Raw genomic sequence first — 19,574 nt, 5'->3', positions numbered from 1 at the left:
GAGTCCTACCATTTATCCTGTATGTTCTACTTTGGTTTGTCCTTCCAAAGTGCAATACCTCACACTTGTCTGCGTTAAATTCCATTTGCCATTTAGTTGTGTAGCAGAAAAGGAGTTGAAAACAGCCCTCCCCAACAATTACTCACCTATGCCTCCTCGATCTGAGACTTCAGGAAGGTGTAGTATGAGCAGAGGCTACTGCCTCCTTGCTGACGCTGCTGACTACAGCCTCTAAATGGCTGGCAGCTCTTAAATGGCAGGACTTGGCGCCCCTGGAATCCTTGCACCTGGGGAAAGGCCGAGTGTTGGCCTGTTCAGTGCATGAGGGACACAAAATATAGCAGTTCAATTGTGTGGCATCAATGTATAACCCAAGATTCTAATACTGTGTGTGACTAGTGCACACTTGGTCCACTGCTGAATGAGCAGTGTTTAATTTCCAGTGATTGCAGTGCTTTCCCATTGTAAGTCTTTATTGAATTGATATGAAATGTTTGCTTACAGAGAGAATACCTCATGGCAGAGGTTACATGGTAAGAGGTCTGACAACACCAAGTTTAAGTCCAACCGATTTATTTGATAGTAAACTCATAAGCTTTCGAGGTTAAACTCTTCATCAGGTGAATGGAGAGTTCTCTCCATCGAGAGTGAACACTCCATTCACCTGACGAAGAGGTTAACCTCAAAAGCTTGAGAGTTTACTATCAAATAAATCGGTTGGACTTAAACCTGGTGTTGTCAGACTTCTTGCTGTGTTTACCCCAGTCCAACGCTTGCATCTCCACATCAGAGGTTACATGCCCAGAGCAAGCCAGATAGAAACATAGAAAATAGATGTAGGAGTAGGCCATTAGGCCTTTTGAGCCTGCACTACTATTCAATATGATCATGGCTGATTATGCATTTTCAGTATCCCACTCCCGTTTTCTCTCCATGCCCCTTGGTCCCTTTGGTTGCAAAGGCCACGTTCAGCTCCCCTTTGAACATATCTAACGAACTGGCTCTAACAGCTTTCTGTGGTAGGGAATTCCACAGGTTCACAACTCTGAGTGAAGAGGTTCTTTCTTATCTCAGTCCTGAATGGCTTACCCTCTATTCTTAGACTGTGATCCCTAGTTCTGTCCTTCCCCAACATCTGAAATATTCCCGTATCTAACCTATCCAGCCTCGTCAGGATTTTATTTGATTCTTTGAGATCCCCTCTCATTCTTCTATATTCAGTAAGTACAAGCCCGGTTGACCCAATCTCTCTCCGTATGTCAGTCCTATCATTCTGGGAATAAGTCTGGTGGACTCTCACTGGACTCCCGCAATAGCAAGAATGTCCTTCCTCAGATTAGGAGACCAAAACTCCTTCATTTTCTGGGGATCCTCCAAAAGAGACTGCAGAGTTTATGGATGAAAGAAGCATAATTGCTTAATAAAGCATAATAAGGAATAATTAAGGAAGCATTAAAAAAACATAATTGTGAGAGGGCTGATTTTGTTCATTTTTTTGCCATTTGGACTCTTATTTCCAGAGATTCTCTGCAATTGACAGGAGCTTTTTCACCAGTTTCAGCGAGATTGAAGAATCTAAGCAAAATCTTCTTGTGAGGGATCCTCTTGGGACAAGTGATAACAATATGGTTGAATTTCTGATGCAGATGGAGGATGAGAAAGTAGGGTCCCAAACCAGTGTCCTCTGCTTGAACAGAGGGGAGTATGATAAGATGAGGGCAGAATTGGCTAATGTAGATTGGGGGTGCAGATTGGTTGGTAGGACAGCTAAGGAACAGTGGAGGATTTTTAAGGAGATCTTTTTCGTTACTCAGCAGAAACATATTCCGATGGTAAAGAAGGACTGTAAGAAAAGGGATAACCAGCCATGGATATCGAAGGAAATAAAGGAGAGTATTAAATTAAAGATTGATGCGTACAGAGTGGCAAAAAATAGTGAGGAATTAGAAGATTGGGAAAGATTTAAACAAAGAATGACTAAAAATGCGATCAAGAAAGGAAAGATAGAGTATGAAGCTAAACTAGCTCTAAATATAAAAAATGATAGCAAAAGTTTTTACAAATACATAAAGAAGAAGAAATTGGCTAGAGTGAATGTTGGACCCTTGGAGGATGAGAGGGGGGATTTAACAGTGGGTAGCGAGGAAATGGCTGAGACTTTAAACAAGTTTTTTATGTCGGTCTTCACGGAGGAGGTCACAAATAGCTTACCGAATATTAAAGATAGAGGGTTGGTAGGGGATGAGGTCCTTAATACAATTACTGTTACTAGAGAGGTAGTGCTTGGTAGACTAACAGGACTGAAGGTGGACGAGTCCCTGGGACCGGATGGAATGCATCCCAGGGTTCTGAAAGAAATGGCAGAAGTAATAGCAGATGCCTTAGTAATTATTTATCAAAATTTGCTAGACTCTGGGGAAGTGCCAGCGGATTGGAAAACAGCTAATGTTACGTCGCTGTTTTAAAAAGGTAGCAGACAAAAGGCAGACAACTACAGGTCGGTTAGCTTAACGTCCGTAGTTGGAAAAATGCTAGAATCCATCAAAGAAGAAATAGCAGGACACCTAGAAAAGAACGGTTTGATCAAGCAGACACAGCACAGATTGGTGAAGAGGAAGTCGTGTTTAACGAATTTACTGGATTTTTATGAAGATGTGACTAGTGCAGTAGACAGAGGGGAACCGGTGGATGTGGTGGCTTTAGATTTCCAGAAGGCGTTCGATAAGGTGCCTCACAAAAGGTTGCTGCAGAAGGTTAGGGTGCACGGAGTTGGGGGTAAAGTGCTAGCGTGGATTGAGGATTGGTTATCCAACAGGAAGCAGAGGGTTGGAATCAATGGATGCTTTTCTGGTAGGCAGCCGGTGACTAGTGGAGTGCCGCAGGGATTGGTGCTGGGGCCTCAACTGTTCACCACATACATAGACGATCTGGAGGAGGGGGCTGAATGTAGGGTAACAAAATTTGCTGATGACATGAAGATGAGTGGAAAAGCAAATTGTGTGGAGGACGTGGAAAGTCTGCAGAGAGATCTGGATAGGCTGAGTGAGTGGGTGAGGACCTGGCAGATGGAGTATAACATTAGCAAATGTGAGGTTATCCACTTTGGTAGAAATAATAGTAGGAGGGAATATTGTTTAAAGGGTGAAAAGCTGTAGCATGCTACTGTGCAAAGGGACCTGGGGGTCTTTGTGCACGAATCGCAAAAACTCAGTCTGCAGGTGCAGCAGGTGGTCAAGAAGGTGAATGGGATGTTGGCCTTTATAGTGAGGGGGATAGATTATAAAAGCAGGGAGGTCTTGCTGCAGCTGTACAAGGCACTGATGAGGCCGCAACTGGAGTACTGTGTGCAGTTTTGGTCCCCGCATTTGCGTAAGGATATATTGGCCTTGGAGGGAGTACAGAGAAGGTTCTCCAGGCTGATACTGGAGATGAGGGGGTTAGCTTATGAGGAGAGATTAAATAGACTGGGCCTGTACTCTTTGGAGTTTAGAAGGCTGAGGGGGGATCTCATAGAGAGTTACAAAATAATGAAGGGGCTAGATAGGGTAGAGGTAGAGAGATTCTTTCCACTTAGAAAGGAAACTAGAACTAGAGGGCACAGCCTCAAAATAAGGGAGGGGGGGCAGTTTAGAATGGAGTTGAGGAGGAACTTCTTCACTCAAAAGGTGGTGAATCTCTGGAATTCTCTGCCCGTTGAAGTGGTGGAGGCTACCTCGTTGAATATATTTAAGTCACGAGTAGATAGATTTCTTATAGACAAGGGAATTAAGGGTTATGGGGAGAAAGTGGGAAAGTGGAACTGATCCACTTCAGATCATCCATAATCTTATTGAATGGTGGGGCAGGCTCGAGGGGCTAGATGGCCTACTCCTGCTCCAATTTCTTATGTTCTTATGCTCTTAGATTCAGACAGTGCACAATGAAACGTGGCTTCATTTAGAGGGAAGATCAGTTGTGGAATAGTTTACCAAGGGAAAGTGCAAAGGGCAGTGGTTTAGATCTCTTCCTGGCAAAATGAGATAAATACATTGAAAAGAAACACAGGCCAGCAGGAAGACTTAACAGGCCTAGATGCCTTCCAATGGACAGCCAATAGAAAGCTTTGCCGCTATCAGCCATTGCTGTGAAAAAAGCCTTCTCATGCCTATAGCAGCAGCTGGACTTCCATCTCCATTCTCGACACAGGAATTCATCTGGGGAATACTGGGGCCAATGCTAATGACCCGGACACAGAAGTACAGATGGGTTCCAATCAAATGTGACAAAGTGCACCTTGGGTGCGCTCATCGCAGCACCCACACAATGGGAATTAAAAAGAAACGTTACCATATGATGGAGAGACAACAGGAATGCAGAGAACAAAGAAGTGAAAGAAATTTTCTTGGACTGGAAAGGAAGTATAAATGTTAAAACAATGCTAGTCACTACATGTACAAGATTGTTAAATTTGTGACCAAGGAAAAGTTTTCATTTTGTAATTTGTCTTTGTTTGATCTTTATATTTTGTAATAAGTGTTAAATTGTCCAACTCTATTTTCATTATTCTAGTGACCTCAGAACTCAACAGCAGTCAGGTAAACAAAATCATTGATGTAAATAATAAAAATGCACGAGGATTTGTTTGCAACATTGGTGGGAAATCCTAAATTTTAACATGCTTATTTAAGCAGGGAACCTCTTTAATAACACAATTATAGAATTGTAGACATACTTGATCAAGAATGAAATATACAAATTACTTAAACTTCTAAGTTTAACGCTTCCTTGCCTTTATATAAAATCCATAGATGTGATTCAGGAATCTTTTACTGAAATTTCTACGGTTTCAAAGATAATAATGACGTGTTGATTTATTTTACACTAAAATTATTAAATTTGAAGATAAAACTGCCATCTGGTATTCTCATTAATGTTTTTATTTAAAGCTTTGGTCTCTTTCAAAAGTCTGTGCTTGCACTTAATACTTCTGTGTCACTCTATCAGTTATGGGGAGGTGTTGTAATCTAAACCTGCGTGTGCCCCAGTTTTAAACATGTATCAGTAGGATTAACAGAATAAAAGTTGAAAGGCAATTCTCAGCATCAGCTGCAGAAATTGACATGCAACTGACCTCTTTTTATTCTTTATTATCTTGATAGCCACAAGTTCATTTGTTTTATAGTCCATACATTTTACCACCTGTCCAAAGGATCCTTTACCTATCACTTCAAGGATTTCATATCGGTATGCAATATGGTCATGCAACACCTAAACATAAAAAACAAGAGGAGTTTTAGTTAATGTCTTTCACTCTCCAAGCTGCGGAATTGTTAATAAGACAAACAAATAGGCAGATGCAAAAGAAATTAAAAAGCACTGAAACCTGAGACCTGCATTTTTGTTCCATTTAAGAAAATAACATTTAAACAACCAATTCAATTGTTATTCTGAATGAAAAAATTGGAGCTTCATCTGCAATTAGTGTCTTTTAGCCATTTCTCTCCTTGCGAAGTCATTGCTTTTGGCTCTTAGAGAATCATGGGCTCCAAGATTGTAGTATTGGAAGTGTGCCAAGGTGAACTTCCATCCCTTCATGGAGATAAATCCCAGGGTTACCTCATAATGTGACCAGATACAAATCCCACAGACATTTGGTTACCTATCCACAGGAAAAGACAGAAAACGGGATTGGTGGGAGGGGGAGAGCCTATCAGGCAGCTGAATCTAATCCCCAAGCAGGATTTCAATATCTGGATCAGTTTAAAGGGACTCCCCAGACCTGTGCACTATCTCCAAAGCACAAGTTGGAATGTAATGGAATAGTTCTCAATTGCCTAGATGAATGCAACTCTAACACTGCTCAAGATGATCAACCAGGAGAAAACAGCCCAGCTTGATCAACATTCCATCCAACACCTTAAACATTCACTCCCTCCATCCATCAGTGCACACAGTGGCAGCAGTTTGTATCATCTACCTGTGCATTGCAGCAACTTGCCAAGACCCCTATGACAGCACCTTCCAAACCCATGACCTCTACCACCTAGAAGGACAAGAACTGCAAACACATGGGAACACCACCACCTGCAAGTTTCCCTCATGGCCTGGCACAATTCTGAGTTGGAAATATGTTGCAGTGCCTTCACTGTCTGGGATTTTCCGGTCCTTCTCACTGCAGCAATCGTTGCGAGTGGAAGGGAAATTTTGACGCACTAGCCAAAAGTGGGAATTTTCAGTCTGTGGTGGGTCGGACTGGAAAATCCTGGCTACTGCTGCTGGGTGAAAACCCTTGAACTCCCTTCCAAATGCCAATACCATATGAACTGCAGTGGTTCAAGACAGCTCACCATCTTCTCAAAGATAATTAGATGACAGGCAACAAATGCTGGTGGGTCAGAAATGCTCACATCCCTGAAATGAATGTAAAAAAAACTTAAGAGGTGCTAGGCCCAATCATCCAGCCACTAGCTGACCAGGAGGAAAAGCCAACAGAAATACTGGAGCCAATAATTGCTCCCCAAACTTTGAGAGATGGAGAAGTTGAAAGTCCTGGCCTACAGTTGGTTTGTGATGGACAATAATATATATTTAAACTCTGATCTTTGAAACAGATCAAGGCAGGGAGAAAAGTGTTTGCCTGAAGCTGCAAAGTTATATGAGGATATCATTCAGTGACAGAAGAGCTCTCATGAGCTTTGCATTACCTTTTACATCTTCAAAATTAGCAAGCAAATATAGAACACAAGCAGCTGAAGACTGGAAATCAGCCCAGCTAAATCTGGCACTAGTTGCAGACACTCACCAAATCATCACTTTCATTCTCACATGTTCACCATCCCAGATAGAATCATTGGAGATTTCCAAAATAGTACAGATGTGGAAAATGCTACTGGATGAGTCACTCAGCACAGGGAAGACAAAGCAAAAGAGGAAGACAAACCAGGAGATCCGAGTCACACATAAATTCCTGACCCACTGTAACCTCATTCCCACTCGGCAGTCATCCACATTCATGTATAGAAGCTGGGAATTCTTCTTCCTGGAAGTCTGCTTGACAAATACAGAACATCGCGGACAGAGTACCCTTCGTCGTCCAGTACTTCCCTGGAGTGGAGAAGCTACAACATCTTCTCCAGAGCCTTCAACGTGTCATTGATGAAGATGAACATCTCACCAAGGCCATCCCCACACCCCCACTTCTTGTCTTCAAACAACCGCACAACCTCAAATGGCCATTGTCTACAGCAAACTACCCAGCCTTCAGGAGAACAGTGACCACAACACCACACAACCCTGCAACAGGATCATCGACACGGATGCCATCATCTCATGTGAGAACACCATCCACCAGGTACACAGTATATACACTTGCAACTTGGCCAACGTTGTTGACCTAATGCGCTGCAGGAAAGGATATCCCGAGGCATGATATATTGGGGAGACCATGCAGACACTACAACAACGGATGAATGAACACTGCTTGACAATCAACAGGCAAGAGTGTTCCCTGTTGGGGAATACTTCAGTAGTCACAAGCATTCAGCTTCTGATCTTCAGGTAAGCGTTCTCCAAGGCAGCCTTCACGACACACAACAACACAGAATCACTGAGCAGAGACTGATAGCCAAGTTCTGCACACGAGGATGGCCTCAACCGGGATCCTGGGTTCATGTCACACTATCTGTAACCCCCACAACTTGACTAGGCTTGCAAAATCTCACCAACTGTCCTGGCTGGAAACAATACATATCTCTTTAACCTGCACTTAACACTCTCTCCACTCATATTGTCTGTATGTTTAAGAATTGATTACCTGTAAAGACTTGCATTCCAACCATTATTTTGTAAATTGAGTTTGTGTCTCTATATGCCCTGTTTGTGAACAGAACTCCCACTCACCTGGTGAAGGGGCTGCGCTCTGAAAGCTAGTGACTTGTGCTACCAGATAAACCTGTTGGACTTTAACCTGGTGTTGCGAGGCTTCTTACTGAGTCTGCTTCTAGACATGAATATTAGTTGATGGCCCCCTTCACCATGCGGAAACATGTCCCTTTTTACATCAGTTTGCGACGTGCATTTTTTAGCATCATGTCAGTTTCTGCCCTACATGTGAATGTAGCCAATTCCTCTTTCTTTGGGAGTTTACCAAAAACTGTACAAAAAGATTGATCCTAGGAAATCTTCCAGGATTAGCAGTTTGTAGTTCCACCAACAAATCATAAAATAAAATCCAAATCAATATGTCCAAATGAGTGTCCCTGTATATTTCTGCAGCACGCGAAGGATGCTACATCCAAACAGAACCTGTACTGTCAGTCCAAAAGAGAAAACGCTGGAAAATCTCAGGAGGTCTGGCAACATTTGTAAGGAGAGAAAAGGCTTTGACAAAGGGTCATCTGGACTCGAAACTTCAGCTCTTTTCTCTCCTTACAGATGCTGCCAGATATGCTGAGATTTTCCTGTGTTTTCTCTTTTGGTTTCAGATTCCAGCATCCGCAGTAATTTGCTTTTATCCATTGCACTGTCAGTCATCTGTCTTTTTACAACATATTTAAAAAATGAACGTTTTTGGAAGTTACACAAATCCGTATCTAAATGTATAATAATTACCTTAATGTAACAGCCGTGTTCATCATCAAAGCTATTGTTGCGCTGTTTATCAGAAGCACCTTCTATCTTTTGACTGTTCAATCCAAGAAACCAGACTTCTTCATAACTTAGGATTTCTTTGTGTTCATAGTTCGTCAGTCCACTTTTAAAATGTGTCAATGCTTCTATTTAAATGGAGCAAACAAGTCTCCAGTAAGTTTTACAAGTAACTTTCCTCCACTGAGTTTTACATGAGCATTTCTCATTGTTCAGAATGTTTAACAGCAAAACTATCTGATTTTGTCCTTGCCCTATTTATGATCATTGTAAAAAATAATGAGGTTAAAAAATATAACTTTAGACAATTGTAGAATGAATTCAAGTACAATGCAAAAAAATGCTTCACGCTAAATGCGTTCATACTTAGCAAATTGCCAAATAATATTTAATTGTGCGATGAAACCACAGTAAATACCTTTAGAAATTGTCAACAGACAAGTCACTATCTTACTGTAACCTGGTACAGAAAAATGAATGGCCTCATAATTTCTGAATGCAAAATTAAATGCTATATTAATAAAGTGTGGATTTCTTTTTGGAAGTTAAGATTTACAGGAGAATTCTCCTTTAAATAACAAAGTTATCTTCTAACTATATATGAATATCTAAAACTTAATACAGAAATGTAGTAGTAATTTTGAACCAGAAAGAAGGTGGTACATATCTACATGGTGAACAGATATATGGATGTTTTCCACATGGACTTACAGAAGGTTTCTGCTGCGGGTCCACAAAAGAAATGAGCAGAGTAGTCCGCGGTAAGTTTTCCAGCCCTGCTCACTGTAGGAATTGTCATGGGTAGGATGGAAAATTTGATGAAGCATTTAAAGGCCCGTTGATCTTGGGTAGGAATTTATGGTGTAAAGGCCAGTGTGACTGGAAAATTGTAGAATTTGTAGTTGGGCGTAACTTTGAGACTTAGGTTGGTAATTATTTGAGTGGCAGGAAGTAGGGATAAAAGGAATGTATTCTGATTGGTATTCCCCTGTGAGTGGCACTTGAGTCTCAGTTTTTCGCCATATATAAAATGTCTTGGATAAAAGAATAGAGTTATATATCCATATTTGCAGGTGACCCTAACTTAGATGGAACAGGAAATTATGTAGATGGGAGTAGGACATTACAAAAGGACATAGACAGATTAAATAACTGAGCAAAACTGGGACAGGTGAAGTTAATATAGTGTGGAATTAACTTTGCATCAATAAAGGCAACTACTTTAAAATGGCAAGCAACTAGAGCCTGTGGAGAAACAATGGGATTTGAAAGCCCAAGTACAGAAATCACCAGAAGCTAGCATACAGGTACAAAAAAAAACCTAATAGAGACGAATTACAAAGGGTTGTGATCATGGCCCAGTCCATAACACAAACCAATCTCCCATCCATTGACTCTGTCAACACTTCCCACTGCCTCGGAAAATCAGCCAGCATAATCAAGGGCCCCACATACCCTGGACGTACTCTCTTCCACCTTCTTCTGCTGGGAAAAAGATAGAAAAGTCTGAGATCATGTACCTACTGACTCAAGAACAGCTTTTTCCCCACTGCCACTAGATTTTTGAATGGACCAACCATATATACATTAAGCTGATCTTTCGCCACATCCTGGAATATAACACTATATTCTGCACTCTTTCTTTTCTTTTGCCCCCACGTACTTTATGAACGGTATGCTTTGTCTGTATAACGTGCAAGAAACAATACTTTTCACTGTATCTCAATGATAAATCAAATCATTCTGTGATTCTATGATTCAAAGAATATTTGTCTTCTTCTCAAGGTGATTGGAATACAGAGAGGAGGAAGTTGTGCTCAGAAACCATTAGTCAGTTCCCAAGTGGCAAATTGTGTTCAATTCTGGTACCACATTTCAGGAAAAATATATTGACCAGAATGATATCAGGACTAAAATGATTGAACAAGAAAGGATATATATACTTGGGCTACATTCCTCTGAGTTTAGATGGTTGAATGGTGATCTAATTGAAGTAGTTCAGAAGATAAGAGGATTTATCGAGAAAAGATATTTCCTCTGGTGGGGAATCCAGAATAAGGAGGCACAATCTCAAAATTAAAGCTAGGAGTCAAACCAGGCAGCACCTTTTTACACAAAAGGCAGTGAAAAATTGCAATTCTCTCCCCCAAATGGCTGAGGCTACCAGTCAATTGAAATGTTCAGGAATAACATTGACAGATTTAGATTTGATAAGTATTTCAAAGGATATAGATCATTCATAACCAAATGGACTTGAGATAAAAATCTAATTGAAAGGCAGCGGACAGGCTTGCGGGGCTACGTAGCTTACTCATGTTGCAATGTTTCAGTGAAAATAGAAACTAAACTGACCCACTCATCATTGACCAATAAATAATAGCTTTTATGTCCAGTTTGGAACAAAATACATTTCTGTGCTGGATCAGGTGGACAATCAATGGCAAGACACAACCGTGAAACATATAAAATTTATTTGTGCAATTTGACTTTGTGGCTGCACCTTTCCGCACTGTCAATATACAATTTTAATTTCAGGCAGATAATGATGGATGGGCAGCAGGCAGAATACACTAGGCCACTGCTTATTATTGGTGTGAACCCAGACCCAAATTAACAGTGAATTAATGATTTTTCAACAACTTGGATTAATGGCTGTTCTAATTCAATTTGCCTCTGTGAAACTTGTCACAAAATTATAGTTACAATCGGCAGTAAAACAGGGCAATCGCTTAATAAACACAAGAGACTCTCTTCATCTCACTCCACTCCCCCTGCAACAAACAGAACGGATATTGTGATACTGCTGGCAAATATTATACCTTCAGGTGTCATTGGCAGCCTGAAACCTTCAAACATTCTCCCCTTGTCAGATTTCTTTGCAGGGACTTTGCAGTTTTCTTCTGGCTGATTCTCCTTCGAACTACATTGAAATATCTGCTGGGAATTATTGTTACCAGAGTGCAAATCCTGGCAATAAGAAAAGTTATTTTATTACTTGGTCTTAATATTCTCATTGATTTCAATTTTGTTAATGTTGAACACTAAAGTGTATCCATTACCCTGTTTCTACAATGTAGATAGTAAATTAAAGCATTACTGATTTTGACAGCAATCGTTCATTTCTATCATAAATCTGGCAGGCAGTGGGCACAGCTGCTCTGCAAGAGATGGGAGGTCAAATGTCAGGCCTCATTTAGTGGATAAACTGCTAATCATATCGCTTCTCCGCAATTTGTTAATTGGGAATCTGACAGGGTGGCCATTGCTGAAAAGGCAACATGCAACTCCTGAAAGAGGAGGTGCACTTTTCAAACAGGATCATTGCACAGAAAGTTACTGAAGGAACAGACAGCATGCTACCTTTTAGGGTTTATCTGATTCTCTGGTACAACAGTAGAAGTACTTATGCAGCAAGCAGGCAATGGAAAGGAGTCATAACGGAGAGACCTAGTTTTGCTGCAAGAAGAAAATGTAATGATCCAGTAGGACACTTGAATGTTATTTAAACCTGATGCCGTTCATTCCCCCAAACATATCTTCCTCTTGCTGCTGCTGCCTTTCACGATGCACACTGTGCCATCTTCAGGACCTTTGAGCAGGGCACACACTAACCCACTTTCATTCTTGTTCCAGGAGGAACTGGCACAAGATTTCAAGAGCACGATGGAGTCCAGTTGCACTGTAAATTCTGGCACCAATACAGGAGGCAGCCTCAGATATCTTAGGCAGAGAAACAGTATATACAACATTACAGATTGCCAAGCTGAGACCAGGTACTTTGGGGGCATTTCAGTATCGTTCCTTCTCTTTAGTTTATAGGGCTCACATGGAGTAATTCAATAACCACGAGGCAGGCATTAGGAGTTTATGCCAGAGTATTAATTGGTGTCTACCCAAAGTGTAAGCCAGTAAAAATAATAACCTTTTTGAAATCTTTGTGAGCAGAGAATATTCCTTACAGGTGGACCTTGCATGTTACTGTTGGGTGGATGCAGTTTACTGGAAAATATGAGATGTTTGGGAGATGTTGGAGTACAGTCATTCGGAGTATGTTCAGTTGAAATGTTCTCCAATGAGTTGCTGTCAAAAGATCTTCAGCTGTAAGTGTGGGAGTCCTTCTAATTCTTCGTCATTTTCAACACCATCAGTGTCTTTTCCTTCATTGTGCTAAATGCCCTCAATCAATAGTGGACCTATACATTGCCTTAATTGCATAGCAGATTAATATCATCACTCACTACCCCAAACAATCTCAGGATTTGAGGAATAAAACTCTCATATCGCTTTCATAACCTCACCACCCCCCTTTCAATGCCTTTTCCAGTTTAGGAACTGGTGACATAGAGAATTAATGGGAAACATTTTAGAATGTTGGCTGCTACACACCTTGAAAAAGAGCTTACTCTGTGCTACATTATACACATGCATGAGGGAATAAATGAATGATTGAATAGGGAGGTTAAAAAGGGAAAAAGCAGTGGATGATATTGTTCATGAGTTTGAGTGGAGGGCTTGGACCTTTTAAAAGTCCCAATCTTGGCTTAATGCAAAGGTACCTGGAGTGCTCTCAAGTTATAAACGGCCAGTATTCTCAAATGTGCTCCTGTCATCTATGTCCACACTGCTGCCTTTGACCTGTATGACCTTTTGCCACTGGATAGATGAGGGACATATGATGGAATGAGCAAGGTGAGGTGTTCAAAAGCTTAACTCACCAAGTCATAACCATATAGCATTCAGCTAAATTGAGATGGCAGTGAGGTTCATAGCTTGCATGTTGCAAAGGAAAAGCACAGTGCATTAGTGCAACAGTGCTGGAGTGCCCTCCGAAAACGTAGAGATATCAGTGTGCTTGAGAGGTAGACAAACAACTGCCAGAAACGCATCGTGGTGGCACAGTGGTTAGCACTGCTACCTCACCGCGCCAGGGACCCGGGTTCAATTTCCGGCTTGTGCGAAGTCTACATGTTCTCCGCGTGTCTGGTTTCCTCCCACAGTCTGAAAGGTGTGCTGGTTAGGTGCATTAGTCATGCTAAATTCTTCCTCAGTATACCTAGTATGAACAGGCGCCGGAGTGTGGCGACTAGGGGATTTTCATAGTAACTTCATTGCAGTGTTAATGTAAGCCTAATTGTGACACTAATAAATAAACTTTAGAATGTTATACATTTTTTTTCTGTGATGCAACACCAGGTTTAGCGCCAAGGTAAAATTGTAAAAGCCACAAAATACAAGAACACTTACCTTGGCAATCCTTCAGAGATCAATATGTATCTGCGCTCTCCATCTCACAATTGGGGCACACATTGAATGCATTAACTTTTCCTGGAATCTCTGTCCTGGTTGTTGTGCAATTCTCTTAATTAGGAGGATGATCTTATTCTGCAAATAAGAATGCCTTAACTTTGGAGCCCTTCTCCAAAGTTGCAATCTTAAAAGACGCAGTTCAGTTCTTCATTCCATTGGTGGAGCCAATTCTTCATGATTATACCAGGACAGCTTTAAGGGCAAGGTCAAGTGCTCTTTAAGAGCTGGTGGTATCAGACATCCCTCCCTCTGACCCCAGCAAATTCCAAGTAGATTATACGCATATACAAACACCAGTAAATGACATCAACTATATCATGAAGCCAATTAGTTAAAGGCCAGTTGACAGTACATCAGGTTCACATACCATAAGAATAACATCCCACTGGTAATGCGATGGAACCATATAATCAATCCAATGAGTAATTTTCACAATATTTAACCATAAAATGGCAGCTTGAACAATTACATCCTCACCTTGTAATTTCAATAATAATATTTACTGGAAAAACTGACACTTTATTCTTTAATTATATTTAAATCAAAGTTAATTATTAGGCTATTGGTTTTAAAAATCACAATCTTTCACATAACACTTCATAATTTGAATAGGCTGTTTGTTACCTGATACAGTGTATGCCCATTTGAAAAGGTTTTGTTGGGTATTTGAGGGAGGATATTGCCATGTTGGTGTAGTCTCACACTGTTGACTAAAGAGTGCTTGGCAGGGGGTTCCAACTGGGGGAGGACCTCAACAATGGAGCTAAATCTCTAATAAAAAAGATATATGAAACCTGTGAGTCATCATACAGTCAGCCCATTTAATCAACCTTTTTCTCAGAGTCACGGAATATATTACAAACAATTGTACAAACCAGCAATGTGAAGAATTCCAAGCTGGCAACTGTTATGAACTTGAAACTATGTGGGGGATTTCAGGATGAAACAATTACTCACATCAATTGACTAAAAGCAGAGAATACCTAAAGGGTCTATCTGATTTACTCTACATTGCAATTGTTATAAAACCAATGTTTTATATCAAAAAAGTGGACTGAAACCATTGGATACGTAAACAGACTGAAAAACAGCATTTTAAATGACTCAAACAGCAGTTTCTAAGATGGTCAAACATTGGCAAAACTAAACCCAACAAATTCCAACAGTATTAGAATGGAGTGAGGCTGTCTAGAGATGGCCCACCTGAGACATTTAACTGTACATGCGCAAATGATCTGTCTCCTGAGCTATTCAGAAGACATTCAGACATCATCTGTGGACAAGCCATTAGACACAATCACTTTGATCAATGGATCTTGGCTGAGAAGAGAACGCTTCCAGCCATAATCAGATCATTTTGAAACAATTGACCTGGAACCAGCTTGCTATGACCATGTTTAGGTAACTGGTCAGATTGTGAGAAGAGACCATGTGACAAGCAAACTAACCCTTTTCGTGTTTGAAGAAACTGCTTTTCTCCAGGTCAGTCTGAAGGAGTCTGTGAGGCAGCATGAGACCAGAAGGACTTGGAGTGGGGGGACTCACTATCTCTTCAGCCATCCTGCCAGCTTGTGCCTTACCTGTTTTTTGACCAGCTGCACACTACATGGGCAGTCTCCTACACAGCAACCCAGGGCTACTGACTCCAGAAGAAAAGGTAGCATCATCTTTAAATCATCTCAACTTGAATCCAGAAAGACCACCGAGCCCAGTCTGAAACTATTTAGGCCATCAATCTTCAGGATCTGTATACATGTGAATTTTTTGAACCCTTAACCAATTCAATCTACCATCCCACTTTGTAATTTACTTATGTGTGTGATTGTAGATTCCTGAGTGCACGTTTGAACGAGAGTTGGAGCATTTTATTACTTTTATTTAGGTTGGGTGCTCAATATAATAAAAACTCTTTTCTTTTTAAAAGCTTACAAGATAACCTGTCAGTGTCTCTTTTACAGTCCAGCATTTAAAGAGTTGAACACTCACTGAACTACCAAGCAAATTCTTATAAAAAACCTGTTGCAGTCAAATGAATGGAAAGAGAGGAGAGCCATCCTACCACTTCTCACTTGGCCATAGCACAATCTAGTATCTAGGTAGTTATGGAAATAAGTTGCCTCTGTCATCCAATACAACAGGCTTCAATGAAACAAACATACAAAAAGCTCTGACTCAAAATGTTAGCTCTATTCTCGCCCCACAAATGCTGTCAGACCTGCTGAGATTTTTCAGCATTTTCTGTTTTTGATACTAAGAAGTGATATGGACATTTCCAGGTATAAATATTCCAATTTTGAGGAATATTTTGATAAGTGTATCATGGGACAAGCTACCAAGGTGTACTCTTACAGTTAACAAAGGACCCCAAAGACTTTTAAATTCATTCATGGGCCAGAATTTATGCCCCATCTTTAATTGCCCTTGAACTATTATTTAAATGGTGAAAATTTGCAGCATGCTACTGTGAAGAGGGACCTGGGGGTCCTTGTGCATGAATCGCAAAAACTCAGTCTGCAGGTGCAGCAGGTGATCAAGAAGGCAAATGGAATGTTGGCCTTTATCGTGAGGGGGATAGAATATAATAGCAGGGAGGTCTTGCTGCAACAAGGCACTGGTGAGGCCACAACTGGAGTACTGTGTGCAATTTTGGTCCCCTAATTTGCGAAAGGATATATTGGCCTTGGAGGAAGTACAGAGATAGTTCACCAGGCTGAACTGGAGATGAGGTGGTTAGTTTATGAGGAAAGATTAAATGGACTGGGCCTGTACTTGTTGGAGTTTAGAAGGCTGAGGGGGGATCTTATAGAGACTTACAAGATAATGAAGGGGCTAGATAGGGTAGAGGTAGAGAGATTCTTTCCGCTTAGAAAGGAAAACAGAACTAGAGGGTACAGTCTCAAAATAAGTTGGGGGGGGGGGGGTTGCAGTTTAGAACAGAGTTGAGGAGGAACTTCTTTACTCAAAGGGTGGTTAATGTCTGGAATTCTCTGCCCATTGAAGTAGTGGAGGCTACCTCATTGAATATATTTAAGTCACGGGTAGATAGATAGATAGATTTCTGATAGACAAGAGAACTAAGGGTTATGGGGAGCAGGCAGGAAAGTGGAACTGATCCACTTCAGATCAGCCATGATCTTATTGAATGGCGGGGCAGGCTTGAAGGGCTGGATGGCCTACTCCTGCTCCTATTTCTTATGTTCCTATGTTCTTAACTGAGTGGCCTGCCACTTAAGAGGGACCAGGTAAGGATGGCAGATTTCCTTCCGTAACGGACATTAGTGAACCAGATCAGACAAATATCGTTTCGTGGTCATCATTAGATTTTCAATTCAAGATATTTTATTGAATTCAAATTTAACATGCCACATTGGGACTTAAACGTGGGCCTCCAGTGCATTACCTTGGGTTGCTCGGTCACTAGCCCAGTGACAATACCACTACACTATCACTTCCCCACATCACCTTGGTACGTTAGACAAAGGTTCCAAACTTTTATAAGCTCAGACAATGCCAGAACTAGCTTCCCAGATTTTCCAACTGTGGGCATCTGTAGTGAGGCTGGTATTCTGGCCTCCACAAAGATCATTTAAATATGCCTTCCCCTTGCCAGGTATTTACACCAGAATCATGCTGACGAAATTATGGCCAGCTGCAGTGGGAGCAGACAGACAGTCACCAAGCTACTTTGAGAAAGTCACTTCTGAGGCCTGTCCATGGTAATATTTTCATGACAATAGTACATGCCCATACTTTTGTTTTTGCCTCCATCACTGATGTCTACACATGACCTCTGCACCAAAAAAATAAAGTAAGAAGTCTGACAACACCAGGTTTAGCCCCAAGAGCCATATCTAATTTCTTCTTGAAATCACATGTTTTTGATTCAACTACTTTCTGTGGTAGTGAACTCCAGAAATTCACCACTTCCGGTGAAGAAGTTTTTCTTCACCTCAGTTCTAAATGTTTTGAGCCTCTCAATGTATTGGCCCCTGTCTTCAACCCCTTGGTCAAAGGATCGAGTTTTCTCATTAGTGGTACTATTTTTCACTCAATGTTGCTGCAGAGACCTCTTCTCTTTCCTTCTCTGGAGATTTTTGATGGCATGCCCTTCCCCCTCAAATTTTGTAGCTTGCAACACATAGTACAATTTATTTTCACCGCTAATGTAATAGTTCAAGGTATCAACAAAGAGGTTAATTGAGACATGAAGGTGATATATTTGACAGACACAAAGTAAAACTACATACAGGCATTGTAACTACAACACAAGTCTGCACTTCTTGAATCCCGGGCTCACACTGAAGGTCCCTCGCTCCCTGGGACTTGTGCACTTTCTCCCCATTGTCTGAGGTTCATGTGTTCCTATGCATAGGCCCCAGACAAACCACGTGAGCCAAGAAAGATTACCCCTTAAAAGTGCCATGCTATCACAGTAGTGCAAACCACAGTAGTGAGAAATGTATTCCCAATTAGAAATAAAATACAAAAATTCAAGTGCTTCAGTTTATCTGTCACTGATTCTTTTTAGTAACTTTATAAATTATATTTTATTACTCAATAATAAAAAACTCTAAAGTTTAGAACAAGAAACCATGACGAGGGCAAAAGATTGTCAGCTCAAGTCCCATTCCTGAGAGTGGGGCACATAATCCTGTTTTAACACTTCCTCAAAGTGAGTCTTGTTTGTTCTTTCAAATGAATGCAAAAGATTCTACAATAATATTCAAAAGAATATTATTCAGCAATATTTATCCCTCACCCAACATCAATGAAAACAGACTATTATCTAATTGTTGCTTTTTTGGATCTTGCTGAGCCAATTTCCCTACACTTCAACAGGTGCTATGCTTCAAAAGTGGTTTTGAGTCCAATACTTGGGACAGCCAGGATTCCTTGTCATCCGCTCAGCTTACATCTAGACACCTGGTTCCAATTTAATGCCGTGGGCAGTGGGCCAGTTTATTCTACATTAGTCTGCTTCTTTTCCTCAGTAATATTAGTGGACTTCAAATCTAGCAATTGGTTTATGCAGTTGATCCATCTCCAGTCACTATGTTACTTTGGAATGCCCTGCCACCTACATCTTCCTTAGTAGTGGTCGAGACTTGAGCCTACTCTTCTGCCTCCACATCTTCCACAAATGATCCCTGATTTTGCCGCTCCTGGTCCTGTAACTACCTGACCCCATGACCCCTAAACCAGGGATTCCCAATTCAAAAGGCCTGCACAGTCCCTTCGGGGTTCACTAGAAGTTTTGAAAATCTTGAAAGAATAAAACCTTTTCAAAAATTCCATACCGAGAGCAGGATCAACAAAAAAGTGACACCTGATCATTACCAATGTCGGTGGTGTCCATTTATTACTAAGAATGAGAGATCTGAATTGTCTACATCTTTTGCTTTTTTACACACTAAAATGATGTGGGAAATCCCGCCATCCCACTTGCCTTGCCCAGGTCCTTTGCTGCCATCTGGTAGCATGTTCTTTTCCTGGTAAGCTATGTATTGTACACTCTCCTGCAGCCATGGTAACTCTGGTAAGTAGAGCAAAAGATTAATGCAGTTTCCGGTTCATTGCGTGGAGTAAATGAGCCGAGAACTAATCAAACATTATCAGAGCAGTTTCAACTTCACCTTTCCCTT

At 40.9% G+C, this 19,574-nt stretch overlaps 1 protein-coding gene across 1 annotated transcript in view; it reads right to left on the bottom strand.

The window, feature by feature from the left end:
* The window catches only part of dyrk4 (dual-specificity tyrosine-(Y)-phosphorylation regulated kinase 4), an 84,338-nt gene that overhangs the window by 48,064 nt on the left and 16,700 nt on the right, over window positions 1–19,574 (bottom strand). Inside the window, 4 exon segments of the mRNA XM_080207853.1 lie at window positions 5,111–5,247; window positions 8,590–8,753; window positions 11,445–11,592; window positions 14,557–14,703. Coding sequence (XP_080063979.1) covers window positions 5,111–5,247; window positions 8,590–8,753; window positions 11,445–11,592; window positions 14,557–14,703 — 596 coding nt within the window.

Source organism: Carcharhinus amblyrhynchos, chromosome 19 (genome assembly GCF_965287045.1).
Source record: "Carcharhinus amblyrhynchos chromosome 19, sCarAmb.v2.hapA, whole genome shotgun sequence".
NCBI lineage: Eukaryota > Metazoa > Chordata > Chondrichthyes > Carcharhiniformes > Carcharhinidae > Carcharhinus > Carcharhinus amblyrhynchos.
This window is presented reverse-complemented; position numbering and strand designations above follow the sequence as displayed.